Below are 15,730 nucleotides of genomic sequence, written 5' to 3' on the forward strand. Positions count from 1 at the left end.
TGTGTTGTGGTCTTTGCAGTGCGTTTTCTAAATGCTGCGCACGTGTTGTCAAATTGATGAAAATGTTTTCTAAATTTGCTTGTGTTTTGTCTTTTTGCATGTGTTTTCTTAAGTTGCAGTGCTGTGACCTTTCAGGGCCACCATACTGAAGCCCTCGTTGGAACTGCATCCCCCAGAATGCCTTGCGGTTCAGGACGGTGATTTTCTTCCTGTTTTATTAGACGTTTTATCAAAAGTATTTTCTATTGATATCGATCACGTGTCTATCGCGATAGATATCGCTATCGTTTTAATGCCCAGCCCTACTATAGATATATATATATATATATACACACACACACATATATATATATATATATATACATACACACACACATATATATATACATACATATACATACATACACATAGCTATAATATATGCACATACCATATATCTTTGGTAGAAGTGGGTACTCTTTCTACTATTTATTACAGTTATAGCTTTGCTTAAGAGATGCAAAGAGATGTCACAAGCTAGCCTTGATCTAGCAAATCAACCTTTTCTTAATGTGAAGAGAGCAATGCAGAACCTAAGCCTTAAACCTAAGAGCTGTTTAAGTTTAGTTGCAAAGGGAGAGGGGCTGGCAACTTGGAGGCAAAGTATTTTTACCTTACAGAAAAACAGGACATTTATCAGACAAAAGCTGCATACCCTCAGTAAATGGTCCTGTGATATGCATGGAGGAACGTTGTAGTAGTGTAGCACTGCAGATGGAGGCTGGATGATGTTTTTGGAGGCCTGTCCGGCACTGCTGAAGCGATTGTTCCTGGTCATGGCAAAGTCCTTATAGCTGCTGCTGCCGTCCTCTAATTCAAACACCTGACTGGGGATGACTGCATGCTGCTTAGACACACTGCACACAACACAACACCTGTGTTATCACATCCAACTCAAGTCAAATACATGAATTTTACATTGTAGAGCTGAAATACTAACTAAACCTGAAGAGCATGTTACACACATGCAGAAAAAAGTGATTGGGTTAATTTCTAATAATTAAATACCCAATAAAGTTTACTGTTTCAGTGCACTGATGTCATTTATGACAATTTGTGACCTGGCTGCCATGTTGAATACCGTTAACAGGTGTACTAAGCACTTCCCACCAGTCAGACCAACTTTCACATTTTCCAGCTAAATAGTCACTAAAAAAGTTTCTGAAAACATCTGGAGAGAAATAGGCAATGCAGTAACAGAATCTTGATTCATATTTGATCAGCGCTGCCTAGTTTGAGTGCAGTATATTCATTCATTCAGTAATTGACATGATTGACAGCTGTGTTAGCGACTGCTCTGCTTTGATTGGTTGTTGCTGCCCCACTGTAGTCTGATTTTAGTGAATGCCATTAGAGGTGGTAGGAAAAGGGACATGATTTTTTTCCACAGACTATCTGTGTCATGTACTACTTTCAGAATATAGTGCCAATTTCAGCAAATATGACACAAAGTTATTTTCATAAGAGTTACTAACTGGAGCTTTAAGGGCAGAATAACGAATTAAAAAAATAATGAAGAGACTGACAAATCTATAAAAACAAAGGTCCTATATGTAAGACTTTAAGTCGTGCAGTAGATCATTTCTGGCCTTTCAGTTTGCCAGATAATCAGTAACTTTCTCTCTATTTCTAACACTGATTAATGTGAAATATTCAGCACATTTACATTTGACACACATGGTGAAAGATATGGAACTTTAGAAATCATAGAACAATGTGTGTGCATAGATGTACTTCTCACCAGACATTGAGTCTCTTGCCAAACACCTTGATGCTGTTGAGGTGTGTTATAGCTCTGTCCACAGCATACTCATCCCCCATCTCAACCAGCGCTGTGCCAGGAACACTCTTCATAAACTTTACCTACACACACACACACACACACACACACACACACACACACACACACACACACACAGGGACACACTTAACCTAACAGCTATCTTACATAAGCAACATACATTAGTCACCTTTACAAATGTAACACTTGTAAACACTGAATGGGTTCACAAAGTTTGTCTGGTGCCCAAATGGACACTGAAACAGGTTTGGCTTGCTGTAATTATTCCTTTATACTGGACTTTAAAAGAGTATTTCACCCCCTAAATGATCATTTGTATGTCAATGACTCATCACGTAACATTGAATGTGGAAAGAAAACTCTTTTTCTCGCATGCCTCGATGAACAGTGAACAAGAAATCCAATAAAGGCAAACATTCTTGATGAATTTAAGTCACAGGGATCCACATTTATCAAAAGCAAAACTATATCAAAACATCAGTTCACAAACTCACACAATTCCCGCAGTACAATCTAAATCTTATTTATCCAGTCTTATGCTCAGTACTTCCCATAAACAGTCTCACTCACAGACAAGCAGCACAGATGTAGCATACCACAGAATAAATGAGACTTGGACTATACTGCAGGGGTTGTGTGAAAGTTTGTAAACTGATTTTGAAATAGTTTTGCTGTTGTTAATCACGGACCCCTTTGACTTCAGTTCATCAAGAAATGTTTGCCCTTTTTGGATTCCTTGGAGACATGCAAGACAAACAAGGTTTTCTTCCTGAATTCAATGTAACACAGTGTGAGTGATGAAAAATGAGTATTCCTTTAAGAGCAGTGTTGGGGGTAAAGCATTACAAAAGTAAGGCGTTACAGTAATACATTACGTTTTAGCATTAATGAAGTAATATAGTGCATTACCAACAGGATTTCAGGTAATAATATTACATTTACAAAGTCATGTAACGCATTGAAATATAACAGTTTATTGGAATCAACTGTTAATTGTTTTCATTTTTCATTTATCCACAATGATCCATCCGCCAGTGCACCACCAAAAGAAAAATAATACCCCGAACGTTGTTGTGTGTTGTTATGTGCTACAAGAAGGTTGCTGCCGGTGATAGGCACATTTGGGTCATGCTGTAGCGTACTGTGTGTTATTATATTCAGTGTGTTTCAGATACCTGCAACATCTACAATGTACCCTGTTCTGTTTCTGTGTCCTACGGCTGCCTGAAAGCAGCAGGGATGAGGAGCTGGCCTACGTTTGTTTTTTCCACGTCCCGGTGATCGGCACATCTAGGTGATGTTAGTGTATGTTGAATGTTAACTTTCACATCCCCTACAACTGCAGAGCAACACCGGCACAAAGTCCCGTTCTTATGCATAACTCTCTGGTGCTGCTGTAGCAGACCAGCACACCAGGAACTGGCAGGTGGGTCTTCCAGTTCCGTTGTATTAACTTGCGCTCCTCATGGTGATGTACTCATGCACCATTCTGTTTGCTGCGCTACCCTCAACATTTGTTTATTGTGTTTCATATCATAGGCCCACACATATTTATCCATATCTCATAATTATGAGACTTTGATCTCTACTGACCCTTCCTGTGTTCAAGGCTATTCATTTATTTAAAAAGGTCTAGGCTTTTCAATCGTTCTTTATCATTTTTTTCATGTTAATACAAAGTGGTAACCACTGAATGTGAATGGATCAGTCCTGCGCCGCACTGGATTTGGAATGAATTGTAATAAACTAGAGCTTATTTGATTAGCTGCTGTGAAACAACATGACCCTCATCCATTTAAAATGAACATTAGATCTTCTAAGCTCATTTTGGTTAAAGTAACGCAAAAGTAGTGTAATAAGTAACTTATTACTCTATGCAGAGTGTAATATTGTAAAGTATTATTATTACTTCCAAATGATAGTAACTAGTAATATGTAATATATTATATTTTGAAAGTAACTTGCCCAACACTGTTTAAGAAATCACTTCCTACTGTGCTTCCAATGTACGTGATGTGGACAAAATCAGTAGCGCAGTGGATAGTGCCGGCACCCCATGTATAGAGGCGATGCCTCACTGCGGCGGTTGCGAGTTCGACTCCGGCTTGCAACCCTTTGCTGCATGTCGTCCCCCCACTCTCTCCCTCTCCCCCATTTCTCACACTGTCCTGTCCATTAAAGGCAAAACGCCCAAAAAAAAAAAAATCTTAATAATAATAATAAAAATAATAATAATACACATATGATAATATTCTGTAAATAATCCAGTACCTCTTAAATAACCTCTGTTGCTTTCCACTCTCACTTTGTCTCCCTCTCCACCTCCCTACACTAGTATTTTAAGCACAATTCATTTGCCAAAAAATAGTCAAATGCACAATAAACAACGTTACAGATAAATCTGACTCATCGTCTTTCTTCGTTCTTCTTTCTTCTTCCGAGGAAATCATACTTCCCATGGGTTTTCACCCATGTCGTAGAGGTTGTCAGTTCAAGCCTCAGCTGATGCAAAAGGCAGATTGTGTTGCTAAATTCCTAAATGTCTTCCAATTCTTCTGCTTGTTGCTCAGAATTGCCTAAAAATGCCCGGACCCGACCCATCACTGCGCAGCAGCTATAATTAGGGTCCGGGCAGCTAAGCTGCCAGGACACTGTTGCAATCCTAGGTATTCTTCTTCTTCTTTCTTCTTTCTTCTTCCGAGGAAATCATACTTCCCATGGGTGAACACTCACCAAACTTTGCACAAAGGTCCAGTCTCATGCCAGATATCCTCAGCTGTAAACTAAAGCCAATAGTCCTGATGGTGGCGCTACAGCAAGCGTCTAAAGTTCAAAACTTAAACGGTACTGTAAACATATACATGCAAATTCTTGCTAAATAAATCTTCAATGTTCATGAAAAAAATGACAAAATTCTAGAGTCATGGTAGATGATGTGTGGCAAATTTCAGAATTTTTGACAGCATTTTGAATTTTGCTCTAATGTGAACAATTGGAGTCAATGTAAAAATGGCAATTTTAAACATCAGTTTTTCACTTATGGAGCAAATCAATCATTGTTACAAACAAATTACCAACGTCTCCATGCTGTCTAGATGCAATATGTGTATTTTCAGATTTTTGTTTCGATAACTGAATTTTTTACAGTGGTTTGAAATCTGCTTTTCCATACATGGACGGCTGCTAAACCTGCACGTCTGGCTTAGTCAATTTGTGAAGCTACACATGAATTGTCACTGATTAATTAGCTCAGTGAGATAGAAATTGATTCTTAGTCTCAGAGGTTGTTGTTGCTCAGAATTGCCTAAAAATGCCCGGACCTGACCCATCGCTGCGCAGCAGCTATAATTATTATTGAATTTTCTCTAGATATAATTATAGTACTCTCTAATTTTTTTTTGGTACAGGATAATCATTCAATGAAGATCTGATATCATTCCATCCCGACTTAAAGATTTACTATGCAGGAATTGATGGATACCAAGCACGTGCACAGATAGACCCCAGGTGGTGCTCAAGCACCTGCCCCTTTGCCCTCTGACTAGACAAGAACCTTTTTTTTTTGCAAGATGTTTTTTCTGTTTCTTTCACTAATTAAATTTTAAATTTGGCCCATGGCATCAGTTCTCAAATACTGCTTATTATATGCTCAACAACTGCATTTGATTTTTAATTCTGCCAGACTTCAAAACCCCCTTCCCGTTCCTCTTCAATATCCCTTGTAATTACCGCCAAGTTAATGCATGCAAATCAAGCACCCTGCAGAGCAGCATCATGTCTCTCTGACCTGCCTTCATTAACAGCTGAAGTTAAAAGTCTCTGCGTTATTTTGGACAGCACCCTCTCATTCACATCCCACATCAATAACATCTCATGCACAGCCTTTTTCCATCTCGCAATATCTCCAGACTTCGTCCCTTACCCAGCACTCCACTGAAGTCCTCATAAATGCTCTGGTCACTTCTCGCCTGGATTATCACATAAACTCATTCACCGTCTACAATCCATCCAGAACTCTGCTGCCAGAATCATCACTCGTACCAAGTCCTCGGACCACATCACACCATTCAACTCCACTGGCTCCCTGTCCAACAACGGATACAATACAAGCTCCTGTTAACATTCAAAGCTCTCCATAACCAGGCTCCCCCATATCTCTCTAATATGTTACACCCTTACATCCCACCCCGTTCACTCCGTTCTTCATCTGCTGCTCTGCTTTCTACACCTCCATTCACACTCAGTTCAATGGGTGCTCGGGCTTTTAGCTGCTCAGCACCTAGACTCTGGAACTCACTCCCACTACACATCCACATTCTGAACTCTACTGACACCTTCAAGTCCCACCTATCCTCCTTATCTATTCATTTAGCCACATTGTATTTTCTTTGTTGTTTTTTTTTGTTTTTTTTTTAATATATCTCTTGTGCTATTGTATTTTATGTCTATTTTTGCTATTGTTTTTCTCTGTAAGGTGACCTTGGGTGTTGTGAAAGGCAAATAACAAATAAAATGTATTATTATTATTATTATTATCATTATCATCATCATTATCATTACAGCCAGGTAACGATAGTGTTTGCCTTAAGCCTCAGCATCATTTGTCGCTGTTGTGTGATTAGACTACTATTAAAATATCTCAATACAGCCAGCCTTATTCAGGCAATAACCCACCATTAAGATTATCTAGTAGCAGTAAGTAAGCTAGTCTGGCATAAAATCACACCGTCTCCCTCAAGCTGCATTATATTCCGTCATATGTTTATTTTGAATTGTCACCTGCAGCCTGAATTTTGTTTTCCTTTACACAAATTAATACATTTCCACCATAAATTAATGCAGAAAAATTCACCAGAATGCAGGAAATGAAGTGTCTGAGGCTCAAAATTTCCTGGGGAGGACCCCCAGACCGCCCAACTTAATATCTGACCCCTACAATTTTTAAACAAAATTACGCCCTTGTCTGCATCACGGCATGGGTATTGAAATAAATTAATATATATGTAAGTCAGTAAAAGATGTGGTACTGTGTGTAACTTTATATTTTTGTTTATGATCATGAGAGGGGGTGCTTTTTTTTTTTTTTTTTTTTTGCTTGAGCACCTGCCCCCAAAAATGTCTGTGCACGGCACTACTGGATACTGTTTATAAAAACTATCGCTTACATTAAAGTAAAAGCCAATCTCACATTAACTCTGGTTTTGAAACAAACTTTGTCTGCTTGGCATCTCCCCTTGCTATCTTTGTGTTTTTTGGAGCTGTGTCCACCATTTCCATAGCTTCCTCATGGATGCCTGCTGCTTACAGTCTCGTACCTGATCTCTACCTTTTTAAACAGTCCTAACCTCACCTACACGCTGTGCCCAGGGACGTCCCCAACACAGCACAAAATAAGAAAATACAGGCAGGTTCAGAGTCTCTGCAGATAAATACATCACCCAGGGGCGGCTGGCCAATAGAGGGCGATAGGGCGCCGCCCTTCCTTGAGCCACAAAAGAAAAGAAAGATGATGATAATAAATGTATGATTATCATCATCATTATTGTCATATATACACACAATATATTAATTATTCTGATCATTTTCACGTCCTGCCTCTGAATATCCAATCAGATGCAGTGTGAAGTCACGTTCCGGTCCTTTGGGGCGATATCAGCCTGGCTGGAAATCGCCCCGACTCACTCTCATAGACTTCCATGTAAAATGCTTTTTTTTCTAAATGCAGGCACTCCAATGCAATCTCTATGTGTTCCGGGAGGGCTTGCCCCAACGTGTTTTCATCATATGTAAACCACCAAGTATCATTCATGTGCTCCTCGCATGGTCCGATTTCCCATGTCGGGAAGTTCTTACTTCATTGTGTGTTCATGAGCATTTAAGTCGTAATGTGGAGACATCATGGACATTACAAAGAAGATGTGTTGTATTTTATCACTCAAAATGTTTAATAAACACGTCGTCAACCGTTTCCACTGAAATAGTGCTTTACGGTCGGAAACTCATTTTTCCGATTATTCCGACATCACATGAGGCAGCACCACTGCGCAGCGGTCACATTCAAGATCAACATGGCTAACGTTTCCAGCTGATCCAAGAGGCTTTTAACATATAGGTTATAAAGTAACGACGCATAGTGCGTCCAAATTCACACCCGTTCTTCTCTATGGATATTCTCCGCGACCATTAGCGAGAAGCCACACATCACGTGAAACAGCGGAACCGGAGCGCAGGACCGGAGCTTTCCAGTGATCACACACATCATTGTGCTGTCATCCCATCACGCTATAAATACAGATCAATTGTCTACAAAATAAAAACCTGACGAATTTCTTTACAATCCATTATACAGATCTTGTTATCAGTCACTTCATATAGTGAGGAATATCGTATCTTACCACGTCTTAGGCTTGCGTGTGTTTCTCCCTGTCTATCCACATTTGTAGTCCAGCTTTCAAGATGCAAATATCTCCATATTGTCCAGTTGACACTCCATCAAACTTTGTATGACAAGACCAGCCACTTCACCTTTGCGCACCCAGACCACTGCAGCCTAATTATGCATGCTGACAGGGCCGTAGTCACCATATACATTGAGGGGGACACGTTCCCCAATGCCCAAAATGCCGCCCCAATATATAACTGAAACTTAAAAACAACAACAAAAAACGTTCAGGTTAGGTCAAAGAGCAGTGATACTATGTGATGTGCATTGTATTAAGTTGTAGGGTATGCCTGCATTTAATCAGAACACAAAATGAATTTCCACTTAGCTATAATAAAATATTTTCTGATTAAGACTGACAATGACTCAGTGAATACCTTACTCAGTTTTATTTGATTAATGGTAAAACAGGTCTCTGTTTACATTCAAAGGTAGTTATACTGATGGCACTGATGAAAAGTAGTCTGTTGATGACCACAGTGGATTGTTCAGTCATTGTAAAGCCAAATGATTTCAAATTTACCCATTGAACGGGTCACCTCAGCCATCATCACAACAATTGCCCCCCCTGAGAAATTTGGCAGGAGCCGCCACTGACATCACCACACACTGAGAGTGGGTCAGTGATTGAGAGGGATTACTTCTGTACGAGCCCATACATTGTTTTATATGAAACTCCTGCACAGTATGCCTTTAAGAAAACAAATATACCTACCTTCTCAATGTTGCCGTAGAGGCAGAAAAGGTTGAAGATGCGGGTGCAATTCATCTTGGAAGAATGGAGGCCGCTCACCATGGCAACAGAGCTGGGGGCATGGCCCGAGTATGAGGAGGATGACTGGGGCAGAGGGTATGACACCATGTCTGGAACATCCACTGAGGTGAGCTTGTACCTGCTGTTGCCAGGCAGAGGCAGCAGGGGGCAGGGTGGACCTGAGGAGGCAGAGACAACAGAAGCTGAAATGAATGCCGAGAGTACAATACTGCCTCTGTCTGTTTTTATTGTTAGATGTGTTAACTTGGAACTCTCTTCTATTATATTATTTACGGTTCTCATCCCTGTGCCACTCTAGAGGAAAAATGGTTCTCCTCCATGCGGGCGGGACGCATGCGCAGTGGGAGTTCGTGAAACGAATGTAAACTCTGAGGTTGTACCGGTACTGGTGGCTATAATCACATGTTGAGTCAATAAAAGTGACTAAAAGAAATAAACATTGTATTTATTCAAGTAAGAGTTAACAAGATATGTCTTTAAAAAAATATAGCAATCCTTTTAACAGGAACCCCCTGTCATGACCTAAACTAAGAGTAACCTTAGTCAGAAGTGTTAAAACTGATTAAGAGAGAGTCTAATGAATCACATTAGGTTCAATTCCTCTCTCGAGATTCAAAGAGTCCCACATTGCCCTCTAGTGACCATTGAATATGTAACAATAGTTGTCTCATGATGTACATTCATCTTTTTATCTTGTTTCTCCTTTAATGTTGCCATTACTTTAATGTTTCTCCTTGCTGAGCTGCAGCAGAATAATGGAAACACAGAGAGAATTTTGTACTTAACAGATTCCCGCTTGATTTGGCTGATAAAGCTCAACTTCACAATGCATTTTTACACGGAATGAGGACAATTTCTTGCAGTGTAGTCATGCTAGGGAGGGAAAACTCAACAGCCACTACTTTAAGAAGAGGAGGAATCAACATACATATGATTTACAGTGTGAGTTTTGTATTAGTTTTTCTTTTTTTAAAGATATTTTTGGGGGCATTTTAGCCTTTAATTGATAGGACAGTCAAGCGTGAAAGGGGGAGAGAGAGAGAGAGGGAGTGACATGCAGCAAACGCCGACAGGCTGGAGTCGAACCCAGGCAGCTGCGGCAACAGCCTTGTACATGGGGCGCCTGCTCTACCACTAAGCCACCAGCGCCCCTGAATTAGTTTTCCTTGATTGCTCAGACACATTTCTTGAAATCATGCTCCATTTCCCAAAACTCTAAACCATAAACTGCACACACATCTTCACAAACTTCAAAATTCACTGTCAGAACGAAAATACATCTTACATCTACATCAAACAGACCAGGCCAACTTGTAAGGGCAACTAAATGTTTCTAAAGCAGCAACAGTGATATTAAAACAGCAAAGTCACTTTTTTTTTCATTGAAAACAAATGTAAAATGTCAATAAATCATATTCCTGACATCACAATACTGAGTGAAGTTTAGAAAGACTAAGGAACACAGACATCAGTCAGTATCAGTCCTCCAGTCCTCTCTGCTCCTCCCTCTGCTGTTGAGGAGATTCTCTGTCTGCAGGTCACATTACCGTTGGTAAGTGTTAAGATACGAGGCAAACTGAGCTAAACCATTTGACATAAACTGTTGTTGTTGTTGTTGTTTTAGCTTTAGTAACAATTTGCTATTAGCTGGAAAGCCTCTGTGCTTGTTTATAACAATATTAGCGGTGCTGGATGAGGGACTGCAGACAGAGCAGATTGAAATGTCACTTTTCTACATGTTACTGATAAGCTGTATTGATAAAGTATTGACTTTTTCCTTGCAGAGGTTTTATTGCACTCACAGTAACAAGCTCAGTTATTGTCAGCTCAAGTTATCTTCACCTCTCTGTCTCCACCGCATAATCTCTACTTGGTGTGTGTGTGTGTGTGTGTGTGTGTGTGTGTGTGTGTTTGTGTAAAAGTGGCGCATAAGCCCCGACACAGAGACAGCAGGAGGAGAGGCTGCAGTACCATCATAATAAATTACACCAAAACATAAAAAAGTAAGCTAACAGTTAGAGATTTAAAAAATCGGTAACGTAGGAGCTTCTCAATACTAAGGTCCTTAATAATTTAGCACCAGGGCTTGTTTACTACTAGCAAGATTAACAGGGTTAAAGCTTCACGCATCTGTGGGAAAAAGCGTATATTAGTTCAATCTCAGATTTTATGAATTCACATCGGGTCATTCAATGAAGACTGATTTGAATCAGATGAAACAATCATTTTAACCCAGCCCTAATTTTTACTCCCAACACAATGGAGGTCACTTGAGGCCTTTTTATGCTCTGATGCATGATGGGAATGTTTTGAACGGGTGAGATGTGAGTCAGAACAAGTGGTAATTAGAATGTGTCATTTTGAAGGCTAGTGTTTCCAGGTGACCAAAGTTTGCTAAATGATGCGATTTGTGCTTAGAGTTTTGAAAAATGTGACTTAAAATTTCTTTGTTTGTGAAAACAGTGAAATTGTGCTCATAGTTCAGCAGTCTGGAGTCCTGTTGTTGATAACTGAGCTTTGAGTTGTCAGAATTGTGTGCACAGCTCCTTTTTTGTGTGTGAACAATTGAAATAGCTGTGAAATAGCTTGTGTCTGTTTGAAAAAGAACACAATAGATAGGTAGGCTTCTGATTGAATGTCTCTAGTATCATGTTTCTATGATCAGTTCTGCACACACATTTCCTTTAGTCTAAAAATTGATCAGAACACACACTTTATCATTAGATGGCAGTATCTGAAACTTGGCCATCACTTCCTCAAGTACTGAGCCACATTGTGGCACCACATCTTTTAGTTCGGTCATCTCAGTGCTGATGTCAGGCTGAGGGAACACAGCTGATTTACTGTTATTTGGACAGAAACACACAGCTGCATTATGACAAAGGGAACATTTTTTCAGTTTTAACTTTCTGCTTACTCTCAGTAGCCTTGGCCTATAACCTTTGAATTACCAACCTACCACACACACGTGCACAAATGTGTACTAAATGTACACAAACAAACACACGGGCATGTTGGATTTGAATGACTCTCCTCACTCTTCTCAGGGTGTGTATCTGTGTGTGTGTGTGTGGTGTGTGACACAGCTTAAATTAACGAGTGTAATTGGCAGGCATCTGTTTCCACAGGCAGGTAAAGGTATACCTACTGTAGCAGTTTGTGTACACCCGTACTCAGGTTTCACCTCAGAGGTATGGGGAGTATAGATTAAGAAGCAGCACTGTGTGAGGCAGAAGTTTCAGTTACTGCTCTGTGGGTGTGTGTCTTACCATAGCCGTTATCACTGTAGGATGACGGATGTTCGCCTAAAATGGCCTGTCTCTGCCTTCCCTTTCCACGGTCTGAAACACACACACACACACACACACACACACACACACACACACACACACACACACACAATATTAGATTGTGTGCAGCACCCACAGTAATTTACCTCACAACGGGCTTCTTTCACAGATGTAGACTTTGTTTACTACCTCTGAAGACCCTGCCATATAAAAGAGTTCTAAAATGAGCACTGTGGGCTGGATAATTACAGCGTACAGTGTGGGGAGTGATGTAACTGTTTGCCTTTGTTTTCTATTCCAAATAAATTTGACTAACCTGGGCTTTTGATTACAACCTGTCTGATAGTCTGACTGCTTTGTGTTCCTTGACCAATTGGACCTAATGTTAGTAGGGATGCACCGATCGTGAAATTTTAGGCCAATACTAATGTTTAAAATTACAATTTGGCTGAAAACCGACACTGATGTTTTTTTGTTGTTTAGTTTGTTTTTGTTGTTTTTGTTGTTATTTATTCCCCCCTTTGTGCAGGGAAAGAAAGAAATCTTCTTATTAAAAAATAACTGAACTGTTTCAAAGTCATTCAGTCATTCATTACACTCCCTTTGATGAGCACATCTTTTATACACATTAATAACAACCTTTAAAATAATCTTCTTTTACATTAAAATCATATTTTAAAAATAACTGCTTCAAATGTATTTTTACTATATATATCATAATTCCCTCTCTAATATGTATTTTACATTGCTGTGAAAACATCAACAAATTTCTCCTTTGAACAGCTGTATTTATCCAAGTTTCTCAATAAACACTACATTTTACAAGATAACATTTGAACACATCATGATAACCTTATAATTTACCTTTGCCCAATACCCATTTTTACAGAATAGAGCTTGAACACATTATAATGTAACTCATTGCAACCTCCATCAGCAGTTATTCCATTTGTACTGTGAAGTTCACATTTTTGAGTTCCCAGTCAGAAATTTCAACTAGAACACCCTGACGTTGGATTTTCAACTTGGAAAGTTGAAGGAGAAAAAAAAAGTCTCAAAATCCAATATGACTGATCTGCACATTAACGGTAGTGAATGCTTATGTATTGTGCAATTTATTAGCACTTCTATCTTACCTGTATCTCACTAAAACATTCATACTCACAATCCTGTCAAGTTTCTATTGGTGGACATGTTGCTAAGGTGTTTATATGCACAAAATACAGCTTTCTTAACATCTGGTATTGGCTACAATGGCTAACTTGGGTTGACCTGGTTTGTCATCAACAGTTTTTTCCAACTTGTTGCACTGGAACGCGATCAGCATGAGTGTGACGTCATCCCAATCTCCAACCTCTGACTTACAAGGTAAATGGAACACAGCATTAGTTGTGGCCACCAGCTGCTTAAAGCTGACATTAGCTAGCTCTCTTCCTGCTGATTTCAACACAGATTTGTTGTTCAGAATGTAGCATTATCAAGGAAACAATAGGGTGCGTCCCCTGATGTGTCGATAGCGAGTTTATTGCATTCTTTCGTCCCGACGGCATCCCAGGGAAGATCTCTATTCATCCCAAACGCGCTTCCTATGAATCCTGTGACGATGGGACACTGTTAGTCTTGAGCCCTGGTCTTTCGTATGTGCAAAATGATTGTGATGTGACAAAAAAAAAACATCAGCCACTGCCATTGGTGAGTCAGTCAACAAGGCGAATATCAACTGTTACCGATGAGTGGCTGATAATTTGATGTATCCCTTATCTCTAGCAATGTTGTTGTTTCCCAGATCTTAGCAATTAACTATGTTTTTACAATATTCACTGTTTTAATGAAATAACATACAAAACAACAAGAATAAGACGTAAGATGTAAAAAATATTTTACGGTATACCATCTAAAAGACAGCTATAAGGTTACACCACAGCAGCACAATGCCACAAGATCATGCTTGAGGTTGAATCTTGAAGGGAAACGTATGTTAGAGGGGGGAGCTGTCAGTTATTAGTCAGGCTCTATAGCATAGAAACAGACCCCTGTAACCATGTTATCAGATTATTGTGTAAACCCTGTCGGGGTTTGAGGTGCCTCTGGTGGCCAGAGGTACAAGGTACATTACAGAATTTCCTTGCTCATGTGCATTGTGCAAAAATACATAACATTAAAGGGATATTCCAGTTTCATGTAACTTTGGTCTTATTTTCATTGTTTTGTCATTTCTAAGGAAGGTAGTCCATACATCCTTCTCCCCAGCCACCTACTTGAGTTCTTTTTGGGGATCCCAAGACAATTCCAGGCCACATGGAATACAAAATGTCTCCAGAGCGTTCTAGGTCAGCCCTGGTGTCTCCTCCCAGTTGGACATGAAAACCTCTTCAAATCAGATTCCGAAACCATTTCAATTGGCCTCTTTTGAAGTGAAGGAGCAGCAGTTCAATCCCTAGTTCCTTCCAGATGTCTGACCTCATCACCCCATTTCTAAGGGCCCTGATATACCAAGACAACAATCAGCCGTAGGTCAATGTTGGGCCATCAGTGTGCATCTACTGCGCTAATTTTCGCAGTGTGTCCTGCACTGTTGGCGAGGGTCATAAGGACAGAGGGATGTCGTATGCTGTAAAGCCCTGTGAGGCAAACTGTGATTTGTGATATTGGGCTTTATAAATAAAATTGATTGATTGATTGATTGATTGACCAGTTGGCCCTTGGTGGCTTTTTCAGCATTCTCAACTGGCATCAGAGAAGGCCGAGCCAGTTGCCTCCTCGCCAAGGGCACTGATTTCCTCTGCTTATATTAACAATGTCATTCATTTGGTCACTAACTTAAGCTCATGACCATAAGTCAGGGTTGGAACATAGACTGACTGGTTGTTGAGAGCTTTGCCTTCAGGCCCCATAGTCCCCCCACCCCCCGCCTACCAATGACCAATATCTGTACATGCAAGAAAAGCTCAAACAACACACAGAAACAGGCCAGAAAGCTGTCACAACCACCTGTGTGTGGATGTGAGGGGCCTGCTGCTTCACAGTAGGCTGCAAACCACCTGCGTACGAGGAGGTCACAGATCTGTCATTTAACATCATCTGCAAAAAGTGGAGATGCAAAACTGAGTCCACCGAACTGGGTATTCTCCAGCCTTGACTCCACCTATATCGAAGAGAATCGTGACCAATATTTAAATTAAAATGCATTTTCTTCTTCAAGACTGCTCATTCTTTCACTTAATTAAAATGAAAAAGAAAAAGACATTTGAGATTTAATTTTCAAAATATGCCCCAGTAAATAGATACCAAAATTCAATTAGAAATGTAAAATTTGAAAATTAAAATGCATTTGCAGAAATGCTTTTTCATTTTAAGAATGTGGCTGCATTATTTGACTCATA

At 39.8% G+C, this 15,730-nt stretch overlaps 2 protein-coding genes across 6 annotated transcripts in view; one reads left to right on the forward strand and one right to left on the reverse strand.

Moving 5' to 3' along the window:
* Positions 1-15,730, forward strand: part of borcs7 (BLOC-1 related complex subunit 7) — a 1,032,483-nt gene that overhangs the window by 568,135 nt on the left and 448,618 nt on the right. The gene's annotated exons all lie outside the window — the stretch shown is intronic.
* LOC126406430 (heterogeneous nuclear ribonucleoprotein L-like) overlaps positions 1-15,730 on the reverse strand; it is a 122,767-nt gene that overhangs the window by 24,392 nt on the left and 82,645 nt on the right. For all 4 annotated transcript variants that reach the window (XM_050070700.1, XM_050070698.1, XM_050070699.1 and 1 more), the window contains 4 exons: positions 12,327-12,398; positions 8,998-9,215; positions 1,781-1,902; positions 695-896 (listed from right to left, as the gene is read on the reverse strand). In XM_050070700.1, the coding sequence (XP_049926657.1) occupies positions 695-896; positions 1,781-1,902; positions 8,998-9,215; positions 12,327-12,398 (614 nt within the window). The remainder of the gene's footprint in view (positions 1-694; positions 897-1,780; positions 1,903-8,997; positions 9,216-12,326; positions 12,399-15,730) is intronic.

This window comes from Epinephelus moara, chromosome 19, assembly GCF_006386435.1.
Source record: "Epinephelus moara isolate mb chromosome 19, YSFRI_EMoa_1.0, whole genome shotgun sequence".
Lineage (NCBI taxonomy): Eukaryota > Metazoa > Chordata > Actinopteri > Perciformes > Serranidae > Epinephelus > Epinephelus moara.